Source organism: Sinocyclocheilus rhinocerous, unplaced genomic scaffold (assembly GCF_001515625.1).
Source record: "Sinocyclocheilus rhinocerous isolate Xijiao unplaced genomic scaffold, SAMN03320098_v1.1 scaffold958, whole genome shotgun sequence".
Taxonomy (NCBI): domain Eukaryota; kingdom Metazoa; phylum Chordata; class Actinopteri; order Cypriniformes; family Cyprinidae; genus Sinocyclocheilus; species Sinocyclocheilus rhinocerous.
This window is the reverse complement of record NW_015650342.1, coordinates 458,514-471,275: the sequence shown is the minus strand read 5'-3', so window position 1 is coordinate 471,275 and position 12,762 is coordinate 458,514. Positions and strand designations below refer to the sequence as shown.

Below are 12,762 nucleotides of genomic sequence, written 5' to 3'. Positions count from 1 at the left end.
GTGCAGGTCCTTCAGTGCCTTGGCCTGATGAACCTGCAACAACGCCATGGCATGTAGGGCAGAGGCAGCTTCTCCGCAGACTGCATAAGCACTGCCGGTCAGGGCTGACGAGTACCTACATGCCCGGGAGGGGAGCGATGGCTTGCTCTGCCAGGTGGCAGTGGTATTTGGACACATTTGCACTGCAACCGACCTCCCCACCGGAGGGACTTCCGTATACCCCCACGCTGCCCCGCCATCAAGGGTGGTGAGGGAGGACGAACCACTGGGGTGGTTTCTGGCAGTAAAAAGTGCCGTCCACGACCCAGTGAGCTCATCATGCACTTCCGGGAAGAAAGGCACTGGGGTGGGGCCCTGAGAACCAGCGCGAGCCACCCCGAGAAACCAGTCGTCCAGCCGCGAGGGTTCAGGACGCGGTGGAGGCTTCCACTCGAGCCCAACCCTCTCGGCGGCACGGGCAAGCATAGCCACCATTTCCGGATCCATATCCGGTATTGCTGGCCGCCCAGAAGGCGGCAGCGCTGCCGGATCATCATCTCCAGAAAGGTCTCCGATGCAGCAATCGACATCGGATCGCCGGGGGAGTGCCGAAGGTACCCCACGAGAGGGTCCAGCCTGTTCCCTGGGCAGCTCGACTGGCTGCAAAGTGCTGGTGGAAGGTGGAGCCCTCAGAGGTTGGTTCCTCTGAGGGGAATTCCTCACCATCACCGTAAGACCAGTCTGGCTACTGCCAGAAGTAGCACCCCCACCCCTGGCTTTTGCCAGGGGGAACACTAGATCTAGGCAGAGGCACAGGAACCCCGCCCCTTTGCAGGAAACGGAGCCTGGTCTGCAACTCCGCGGCGGTCATTTTTCCGCAATGAGAGCAAGACTCTTCTACAAACGACGCCTCAGCGTGCTTAACGCCCAGACACGCGAGGCAGCGATCGTGACCATCACCCGGCACCAGGAAATGACCGCATCCAGAAACGCACGGATGGAAGGTCATCTTTAAAAAGACGTCCACCCATGAATGCTCTTTTAGAGATTGCTCTTTTAGTGTGCTGAAGCGCACAGGGGAGATGGCCGCCTGCAACACAAACAGGGGATAGTGCAGCCTGATGTGTGCAACCCACTCGACACGGGAAGAACCACCGCCGCTGAAGCGCTGTACCGCCAACACCAGAGCTTCCCAAGAGCACACTGAAACTAGTGTGCTCTTGTTAACTAGTTCTAACACTAGTTCTAGTGTTAGAGTCTTCACCCTGTAGCAGAGAAGTCAGGAGCAGAACGATATAACCGCTCTGCTCCGAAGCGGAAAGCTGAGTATGTGTTGCACCTGCTGCCTAGTTATATTCGCGCTGCGATCAGTGGCGGCTGGATCATCGCATGCCAATGTGCATTGGCTCATTTAGTTTACACTTGAAGTGGATTGGTCTCTCTAAGCAAGATCCCAATTCGTCGGTCATTACCGACGTGACATTGAGAGTGACTGACTGAAAGGGAACTAAGAAATGAGCTGGTAAGACTCAGCAGTACACTTATTTGGTTACTTTATCACTCCAGTCATAATTTCTTGTCAATCTTTAGAAAACACTTTCTTTTTCCAGAGTAATTTAGTCAGTGATAAATTTTGAAGGAAGTCTTTTTTAAACTTCTAAATTAAAAACAAATGCACACATTAATAGTGTGCATTAATCTGGGGAGATTTCAACATCAAACATTATGTACTTCACATTGGATATTCTAGAATTCACTGCAAATCACCTGTAAAGTTTAACCTGTAAAGCAGGGATCCTCAAATCTGGCCCACGAGATCCACTTTCCTGCAGAGTTTAGCTCTAACCCTAATCAAACACACCTGAGCATGTTAATCAGTGTCTTCAGGATCATTAGAAAATCACAGGTAAGTAAGTTTGATCAGGGTTGGAGCTAAACTCTGCAGCGCATTGGCCCTCCAGGGCAAGATTTGAGGAACCCTGCTGTAAAGAATAGCTTATTTTTCATTTTTATTTTTCACTTTTTATTTAACAGGTTTTTTTTGTTTGTTTGTTTTTTTTCTTTTCTTTCTTTCTTTTTTTTTGAAAATACCATTTTCAAGTCCTAATTTAAGTTAGTAGTCATAAGGTACATTTACAGTAGGCTCCATGGCAAAATTTGTGCCTAATAACTGCTCCAAGACAGTATTTCAGTGTGTTTTGAAATATCAGAAGGTTTCCAAACTAGTGTGCTTTATTGGAACACTAATGTTAGCCCAAGTCTATACAGTCTACAGAATTTAAAATGGTAATACAACAATAAACCAAACATTATCGTGCGTTGGTCTGGATGCTAATATAGTTATTGTTATAATAATCTTTATAGTTAGCAGTCTTGGTTTGTATGAGCCTTAAAACACAAAAGGCATGATATGACCATATTTACTTATGTACGAAATTTGTTTTGCATTTTCTTGCATTTATTATTAAACGTTTGTGTTATTATTTGTATGCTTTTTCTTTTTTCACTAGACACATGGAGATCAGAAAGATACAAGCTGAGGTCTCAAACCTGTTTTTATTGGCATAGCTTGCTGTTCTCCCAGCAGCTGCGTTTTGTTTTGACTTGTTTATTTGAAATGAGTAGTGATCTGTAGGAATGGGGGACTGCTGCCAGTGAAGTTGGGATTAAAACTGATAACAAAAAATCTTTACAAAAACATCAAATGTGGACTCTGCTTGTGAAGGAATGGTGGTCGTGTGTTCACAGGTGTGGGCTGTAATCTGCAGGATCATCTGGAGATATATGTGCAGCATCGCTGTACTCAACCCATCACGCTCTACAAAGCCCAGAAGCCCTTCCACATGGTGAAGATCGGCCTGGAATGGCTATCCAGATTCACAGGTAATGAATGAATCTGAGCGTTCTGTGAGAGCTCTGATTATTTGTGTGCATCTCACAAAGCCTGTCAAGAACATGAAGCGTTGCAGACATTAAGACGCTTGTGTTTTGCTGCAGGTTATGGTGCAACGGCTCATCTGGAGAGCGGCGGGTTCATTCGTAGTCATCCTGGTGTTCCTCATCCTGATATTCAGTTCCATTTCCTGCCCTCTCAGGTCATCGATCACGGCAGAGTTAAATCCAAGATCGAGGCCTTCCAGGTCGGAGTACTTTAAAGACTACATAATTCTGCCTGTTGTGACTCTTGCTAATCAAACACTATCTGTGTTCTCTGTTGTCAAGCCTAAAGAGTCACATGATGTAGAGGGGCGTTCACACAGGTCAATAAATGGCTGTATCTTTAGTGTAGCAGGTGTAACCTAACATTCACATTCTGCAGAGAAATGTGTTTGTACATAAACGGCAGTAGTGTGTTGTGAATTATATCATAAACAAGATTATTAGTGAATCACACTGCCTCAAAATGCTGGTGATTTCTAATACATCAATGTTTGCTGACAGAAAAACCAGGAATAATGTTTTTTAAACATTAAATGTTATGACAAAACGTTCTTAAAAGTAATGTTTATGGAACGATCTTTTAACTTCATTAATATTTGATATACGTTCTCATAACTGAGAGAAAACGTTCTAAGAACATGATGGTATTTTTACTTGATGAACATTCCCATAAAGGTGAGAAAATGTTCTTAAAATATTAAAATTAAATGTTCTAATGATGTTATATGTTATGTAAAATAAAACTAGTAAAACGTAATAAATGTTTTAGTCACCTTTAAATAATGTCTTAAGCACAACAAGAAAACTAGACATGTTAATGTTCTTAGAATGTAAAAAAAAAAAATAGCATTATATTTTGGGTGAAAATGTTACCAGAACGTTGAAAGAAACAGAAATAATGTTCTAATTGTGACAAAATACTGGACATTTTAATGTTGTTAGAATGTTAAAAAACATTAAATGTTATATTTTGGGTGGAAACGTTCAAATGTGGCAAGGAATGTTTTACTAATCTTTTAAAAGTTCTAATCATGACAAGAAAACTGGACTTTTGAACATTCTTAGAATAAAAAAAAAAAACATTCAAATAACATATTTTGGGTGGAAAGTTAGTTGAACGTTCTAAGAAACATTTCGGGAACCTGTAAATAACATTCTAATCTCAACAAGAAAACTGGACATTTCAGTGTTTAGAAACAATGTTCTCACAATGTTTTTATAACCTAAATTTGTTACCTGGGAATAAGGTTTGACTTTCCATCTCTAGATAATGCCACATCAATTCGCTGACCATCTTTTTCTGAAATTGACGTCCACTCGCTTTGTCGCTGTGAATGCCTGCATGTGTGAACACCCCTTTAATTCACCCTCAGCCGAGGAAGTAGATGTTGACTTCCATCACTCTGATGATATTAAGAGAGAGTCCTGCTTCAGTCTTTGCCCTCATGGCGCATTTGCTTATGCACACTTGTTTCATGCGATATGAATTCTCTGTGATGTGTGTAGGTTCATGTTGGACCCATGAGGAGCACGAGTGTTGGGTGGCTCAAACTGAAGAGTAGAGACCCGTTTGCCCACCCTATCATCCAACCCAACTACCTCTCCACCGGTACGTTTGCTGTGATCTGACGCGTTTAGAGCAGCTCAGGTCTCAGGAACGAGAGTGGTTTTAGTTGTGCTGTGTAATGGAGCTGTTGATTCGAGGGTAACCATCAGTCCCCAAATTGGGGACTTTGTACCACATCCTACAAGATGTAGTCAGTATCCCGCATTTCAATTATGGTTGTTTTATTTTTGTCTTTAATTAAATTACAGTATTGCGATAAAAATAATATAATAAAAAACTGTGATTAGAGTTAAAAATCTACTTGTGCAGCCGTCATTTTCTAGCTAGAGCATAATAATTAACCAACCAACCAACCAACACACTCATAGAGAGGGATTCTTTCCCACTGATTTCCCATTTCTTGCTATTAATGGAAATTTATTTTGGTAAATGTATCTCTCCCACATTTCAAAAGTGTTGCAATAGTTATTCTGTTCAATTCTGCACTTTGCGGTCTAGAAACAAATATTGTTCAGTGATACAGGTGCTTTCAGTTTCCTCCTGTCTGAATTTTTGTGCATTTTAAATGGACCCTTTTCATAAGACTATGATGACGCATTTAACGGTCATCAGCATCGTAAATCCTTGAAAGTTTTTATATTTATATATATATTTTTTTTTAATGTATATACATTTATAACACTATACTTTGTATTATATCACATTTGCATCAAATTACATAAAAACTAGTTAATGCTAATGCGAGGGTGTTTCTAATGCAGCGTCTATGGGAGGGACGGTAAATTTGACATCGTTCTCTCTTCTGACTGCCGATAGCAGTCTCTCTCAATTTTTTTCCTTTTATTGAAAGTCTTGAAAACAATATATTTGTGGTACTCTCCCATTCACTGCTCTTCAAGTTTACCCAACTATGACGACTTCCGCTGCTGAGAAACCCCGAAATGTGAAAAAGGTCCATTGTCTTACTTTTTTAAATGCCAAATTCGTTTAAGAACCTTACGACAATTCCAGTCAAAAGTTTGTAGATTCTTCTATATTAAGAAAAATCTACAAACATATTGAGCATATTGAGATGAAACCCAGTAACCGTAGGCGAAACAGTGGCTAAACCTGAATGGTCATAAGTTGTGTTTATACTAGTGCTATCAAACGATTAATCGCGATTAATCGCATCCAAAATAAAAGTTTTTGTTTACATAATATATGTGTGTATTGTGTATATTTATTATGTATATATAAATACACACATACGGTGTATTTTTTGAAAATATTTACATGTATTTACGTCTATATGTTCATATAATTTATATTATATATATTTAATATATGAACATAACATATTTTTCTGAAATGTATACATGCATGTGTGTGTATTTATATATATATATACATAATAAATATACACAATACACACATATATTATGTAAACAAAAACTTTTATTTTGGATGCGATTAATCGCGGTTAATCGTTTGACAGCACTAGCTTATATGCTTTGAACAGATGATCCTGATATCATAACAGTGCTGACTGATTCTTGTGTAGTTTCTCACTGCCTCATGTTCTCCATCGCCTCACGTCCCACAGACACCGACATGTTGGAGTTCAGAGAATGCATCAAGCTCACACGGGAAATCTTCGCTCAAAAAGCCTTCGACCCTTTCCGAGGCCCCGAGGTGCAGCCGGGCCCCGCCGTCCAATCCGACGCAGAGATCGACGCTTTCGTCCGGCAGAAGGCAGACAGCGCCTACCACCCGTCCTGCTCGTGTAAAATGGGCAGCGCCTCGGACAGCAGGGCGGTGGTGGACCCTGCTCTGCGTGTGTTCGGTCTGCAGGGGCTGAGGGTGGTGGACGCCTCCGTTATGCCCAGCATGCTGAGCGGGAACCTGAACGCCCCCACCATAATGATCGCTGAAAAGGCAGCGGATGCCATTAAAGGGATTCCCTGTCTTCACGACCCTGGAGTTCCTGTTTACCGGCCCACGACTCTCGAGACGCAGAGATAAGACAGCTTTGACCTGGCCGTTCATGGTAATGTGGGAGAACGTGTTTAGACTTGTTTAAACGCTTTCAAATAATCGGAACATTTGGGAGGCCAGATTTTCCTGGTTTAAATGAATCATTTTGCCACATGATCAAACCACTCTTCAGTCTTAGGCGGCTTAGCTTCATCCACAAAGTGACTGATTTCAGTCTTAAATTCAGACGTGCATTATTAAAATGGATCATTGCTAATGCATTTAATGAAGTATGACCAGACATGATCTTGATAATTTTCATGAGATTCCCTCCATAAGTGTCTTAATGAAATTTACTAATATCACACACTTTAAAGAAGAGCCATTTGCAGCATATATATTTCCAGTTTGCATTTCCACACTATCAGTCTGACACAATTATGATGTGTTAATAATCAGAAATAATACATTTCAGCTGCTGAACCTACAGTAGGAACCAAGTATCTATGCAAATAACTCTTTAATGTTTACATTGAGAGAAAAAGAGAATCTTTAGACTTATGTGTTCTTTATTCTGGTACAATGGATTTTTTTAATACTTCATTAAATTATAATGGCGTAAGAAAAAGAATGTAACAAACAGTGGACCAGTTTTAACAGATTGAAAATGCTTGTAAAATCACTACAACAGATGATTATCTTTAAAATAATAACTGTACCTCTCAAAAAGAATAAAAGTATTAAATTATAAAAGTCTCCTTATGATTGATTTAAATGTCCTAATAAATGTCCAAATATTGCCCATGCAGATGACTGACACTTGCAAGACCTGAAATAATCATTTGCACAGCACAATGACCTTCATTGCAATAATGCCAGTAATCTACACACAATCTTATGATGTATAATTGCATTTAATTATAGGTAAAAGACCATTTAAAAAACATAAAAATAACTATTTTAGTTCATATCGGGATAATTCTCAAACTATGACAGAAACCATATGTTCCTTCAAAATGAAAGGAAGTCAAGTTTTGCTTTGCTATTAAAACACTGTCATAATTTATCCATTCATTCAACATGCATGACTTTAAAGCCTTTGTAATCAGACATTTTGTTAAAAATAGATCCTCTTTAATGTCTATTATCTTAAAGGCAGTTGAGAGTTATCCTAAGGGCTAAATTTAGAAAGGAAAGGTTGGTGGTTTACATCAAACAGTTTAACATCACAAAGACAAACATACAGTAGTTTAGACACAGCATGTGCTAAATTATCCGTTATTCTTTACAGACTCAAAAATCAACATTCTGGAACCTGTATGATGTTACATCTGCCTTGAAGCTTAATAAAAAAAAAAGATTATAAAAGTAGTACAGCCGGATCAATGAACTGAAATGATCTGACTCAAAAGAATGATTTGTTCACAAACTTAACATCGAACATTCATGAACACAGCTCGGGCCGATGTTACGATCCCATAAAATAGCCTACTGATGTTGGACTGTTCCTCATTCAACGCTGTTGAGCCACAACAATATAGCACACAACCTGTATGGACTATTTTCATAATACTTTTATACCACTTGTCCTTTTTGAATCATGAACACTTGAGTATCCATACAGGTTTGGACCGAACATTCGGGTTAGTAAATGATGACAGCATGTTTTGGGTGAACTATTTTCTATTTTATATAAGCCCAAACGTCATCCGGTGTGTGAGACATAGACCTCATTATCAATTACAGAACCAATGAGATAGAAAATAAATAAGAAATAAAAACAGTTGCTGTGTGACCAGCTGAAGGAACAGGAGGACCAAAGCGGTTTAATCAGTATCGAGGCAGATATGCTCACACTAACAGTAACACACACTCAGGCCGACTCTATGACTCGAGCGTTCATTGTTTTGATATGTTTAGTAACTACTTCTACTAGAGAAAGAAGCTGCTGTTTCCATCGCGGTGTCTCTGAGAGTTCAGAGAGTCAGACAGCAGTGAGATTTGCTCCCGATAAAGGAAGCAGAAACAGCTTTTGGACGGTGCTGCTGTGTAAAGCCCTTTGCGAGATCTGTTTGAGTACCTGAAGTCTATGACATGTCCACTTAAAATGCAGGTCAATATAATATGAAACCATTCATGTTCACATATTAATGCATCACAGATTCATCAGTGTAATTAGTGATTATTTAAATGCCTTAGTTTGTGCATATTACAGCCATATTTACTCAACAGACCGGTGTAGGGAAATAATATAAATGTACTTTTCTTCCACCACCAAGACAGGCATCTTGCATTATTTCATCATGTGAAAACAGGAGTATGGATCATTCGCCTTTCCATTTATGTGTTATCAAACGTTCACCCAAAAATGATTCACTCACCTTGTTGTTTCAAACCTTTTTTTTCTCCATGAAACACAAATGAAGTTCAGAGCTCCATAGTCCATATAATTTGTGCATAATTTAAATTTGCGTTTCTGTATGCCACACAAAGATGTGATGCAGCAGATTTGAAGTCAACGATGGCAAATGTCACCAACCTAGACACTTTGAATGCGGAAAAACAGGAAAAAGACATTCAATCATGACTTGCACATTTGTGCGACATTTAATTTGAATGACTTAAAATCTACGTAGTTCAGTTACCCAACTAGGAGGTATCATTGTGACGTTTTTACCATTGTAATAGCCTTGTATGTGTGAATAAAACTCTTGACTCAAATGGTGAAAGTGTCTTGAATGGGTCTGAAGAAATGCTATTTTGTACCTTTGATTAACTTTGGCTGGTAAGTTGGTTAGGGATCTTAAAAGGTCCAGAGGAAAACACTTTGGTCGGCAATGCCATCACATTTGGATCTTGCTGGAAATTTCCCAAGATATCAAAAGGTTTGCTAACTAAATGAAAAGGTCCAAATCTATTGGTTCATGTAAGCCAGCAGATCGCTCCATGACACTCCCATTTAAAGGCACAATTACCTCATTCATTCAATTTCTACATTATTTAGTTTTGTTGGGGCATTTTGAATTCTTTACTATAATACTGAGACGTAGATCATTTCGTCTGCGAGATCCTCCTCACGTTTATTGCTCATGTCCGTCTCCTCATCACTGTAGTCACGCAGATTGTTCTGACACAGGCCCGCCTCGTCTGCCTCCGGCCCGTGGCCTAGCGTCACGTTCAGTAAATTGCTAGCAGCACTTTCCATCTCATCAATTGTCATGTCACAAGCATCTGCAATCTCGTGTTTTGTCGCCGTCACAAACTTTGGATCCTTGGCATATTTGCCCAATCCACCAGATATCATCACCTACAACAAAAGACATTGTGTCAGGCAGTGTCGGGCAGTGCCTAGTTACAGTAACAATATTACTTTTTGCAGTAACTAGTAGTGTAACTAATTACTAATAAGATTTCAGTAATAATATTATAGTTACTATCCATAAAACAGCTAGTTACTTAGTTACTTGCGATGCCTCAACCCCTACTGATTTAAAGTCCAACGATCCAATAATTGCTAGATTTATTTTCACAACTTGCAAAGGCACGTGAAGTCACCAGAGCAGCAGGCATATGGAATATGAAAAAGCTTACATTCAGTGAATGGAAATATTGCCATTACATTGATTTTGTGAGGAGAAAAGATGATCTGAACACTGATGTGTAAGTCGTGGCATTACATGGCTTGCCCACATCCCTCTGATCCTGATAAACCGTATAAAATATTTTTAGAGAATGAAACATTTTCTTATGAACTTATACGATTATTTTGAAGAAAATACATCATGGAATATAATCGTATATGGGTAACAGAGAAACTATAGCTACAATTAGCTTCAAGCTACACATGACAATTAATGAGATTAATACAACGCTTTTACTAAAACATTACTATTAATCACCACTGAGCGTTTGTAATAACTTCTGACTGCGATCCAATGTGGATTTTGGTCAAATGATGAGGCAGAAATATATTGTTCGTAACATTTGAGAAGAATTTTATGGGGATAGGCCTATGCAACTTATGTGGGGCGTGAAAGAAAAGTAATGTAACTAGTAGTGTAACTACTTACTGTTGCCAGAAAGTAATAAGTAAAGTAATAATATTACTTTTTTAAAGGAGTAACTAGTAATAAGTAATATATTATATTTTTTGAGTAACTAGCCCAACACTGGTGTCAGGCAGCAGGTTTTATTTTTGACTCCTTCCTGTCTATAGTCAACAATGGCAAGTTTTCTTGCAGTCCAATCTGGGACTGTGCGATATAGTGTAAAGGCCCGATATACTTCAAGCGAAATCGAAGAACAAACTGATATGATGTAATTTCGAACAAAATCAGGCCGAAACGAAGTTCGTTTTGAGTTCGCTTCGGCAGTTCGAAACTGGGGGAGTTGGTTTTGGCTCCTAAACACCTTTGAGCTAACATTGGCCCGTGGCGATTATGCAATCGGTGGGTGTGTTCTGGAACTCCACCTTCTTTGATGTGAGATTTTTTTTCCCGGTTCATTACTCATTCCACAGAGGTCAGACAAGAGCACAACATCCAAAACAACACCACCACCAAGTTACGAGCAACATGAATACACTGGAGTGTTGAATAGCTGAGCTGGTACAAATGTATCCGCACCTGTACGATCGCTCACGGACAGACTTTAAAGTTTCGGAGGAGGCATTTAATTCCTGGAAAGAAACTGCAAAAAAAAAACTTGGTGTCAACGACCCGGAGTTATGCAAAGCGTTATACATCGCTTGTTCTTGCTCGTTTTCTTTGCCATTGAATAGATCAATGCTACTGCCAGATGTTTACGAAACTGTTCTTCTCTCACAGCTGCCATGGTTGTTGTGTTTAGGGAATACACATATTTACATACTCAATCTAAACCCCACCTCCAGCAGCGCGGGGGTGTTGGAATGTTTGAAAACAGTATACCGTCTCTCAGCCTTTTCAAACTACCTTTTGCCCCCATACGAAGAACGAAAAAGAACTTTGTTTGAAGTATATCGGGGCCTTAAATCTCCTTGTGGAGATATAGCCTCACGTGCATTTTGGCGTGCTCTTCATCAAATTCGTTTGCGTGTTTGTTATTTGAGAGCAGTTTGACTGATCTAGTTGAATCCCTGTAGAATTTTTTTCTCAACTTCACTTTGAAATAAAGATTATTTAAAAGTGAAGTTCGATATTTCTAAATGAGCAATTTTTGAGTATAAGTATATACATTTACTTACTGTATTCTCTTTTACATAATTTACTGATAAATTTGTTTCTATGTGTAAAACAATTTAGTTTGTCTCTCAAACTCCAGTCTACCCTGTTACATTGGTGCTACTTTCCCTTTATGCCTTGTCTAAATACCCACACTTGCGGTCTTTGCACTTGACCACTTGACTACTCATTTGACGTATTTCCTGTATTTGGCCCAAGTGAGGATGAAGACCACGAGTGTGTGCAGAACTTTTAATTACCTGATGGGGCACACTTGTAGTGTTGTAAAAATGCAAGAGTTTACATCTTTATTTTTATTTTAAATACTTTGCATTTTCAAATCAACTTGTAAATGTCTGTTCAGTAGTCCCTATAACGTGACACAATTTAATTTGTGGTGCTTCTAATTAAGTGATAAAAATCAGTTGCAAATATTGTACAAAATAAATATCACCACTACTCATCTTTGCACCAATAAAACGTGCAACACTGTTTTTCTGCCAAATTATATGTAATATCTAATTATTATATTAATATTTAACTTACATTGGAAAGGTTTCCGTGACCTCTCACGAGATCTCGGCAAAAAGTCTCACGATTTATTCCAAAACATGATGCATGATGGGATACACTAAGCCTCAAATAGCGCTCCAGATTTAGTGTGCTTTGAGGGCACTGCGCTTTGGCGTTTTGAAGACCTGGGACAGTCTTGCGCACTTACTTCCTGTCGCGCATGCGCTCTCAAGTGGCCAAGACCATGAGTGTGGGTATTTGGACAAGGCATAAGTAATTAATCATATACAGCCGGTAAAATAATTATTGAACACATGACCATTTTTCTCAATAAATATATTTCTAAAGGTGCTGTTGACATGAAATTTTCACCAGATGTCAGTAACAACCCAAGTAATCCATACATACAAAGAAAACAAAACAAATAAGTTCAGAAATTAAGTTCTGTGTAATAAAATGGAATGACCCAGGGAAAAAGTATTGAACTACTGAAATGTATTTAATACTTTGTACAAAAGCCTTTGTTGGTAATGACCGATTCAAGACGCCTCCTGTATGAAGAAACTAGTCGCATGCATTGCTCAGGTGTGATACTTCAACATTCTT

The 12,762-nt window shown here is 39.2% G+C and overlaps 2 protein-coding genes across 2 annotated transcripts in view; one reads left to right on the top strand and one right to left on the bottom strand.

The window, feature by feature from the left end:
• Positions 1–6,931, top strand: part of LOC107711786 (choline dehydrogenase, mitochondrial-like) — a 35,102-nt gene extending 28,171 nt beyond the window's left edge. The window contains exons 5-8 of the mRNA XM_016516834.1: positions 2,728–2,862; positions 2,977–3,119; positions 4,426–4,528; positions 6,072–6,931. Of these exons, the coding sequence (XP_016372320.1) occupies positions 2,728–2,862; positions 2,977–3,119; positions 4,426–4,528; positions 6,072–6,490 (800 nt within the window). The 3' untranslated portion in view covers positions 6,491–6,931. The remainder of the gene's footprint in view (positions 1–2,727; positions 2,863–2,976; positions 3,120–4,425; positions 4,529–6,071) is intronic.
• Positions 6,932–7,036: 105 nt separating this feature from the next.
• The window catches only part of LOC107711792 (voltage-dependent L-type calcium channel subunit alpha-1D-like), a 112,774-nt gene continuing 107,048 nt past the window's right edge, over positions 7,037–12,762 (bottom strand). The window contains exon 46 of the mRNA XM_016516842.1: positions 7,037–9,749. Within this exon, the coding sequence (XP_016372328.1) occupies positions 9,474–9,749 (276 nt within the window). The 3' untranslated portion in view covers positions 7,037–9,473. The remainder of the gene's footprint in view (positions 9,750–12,762) is intronic.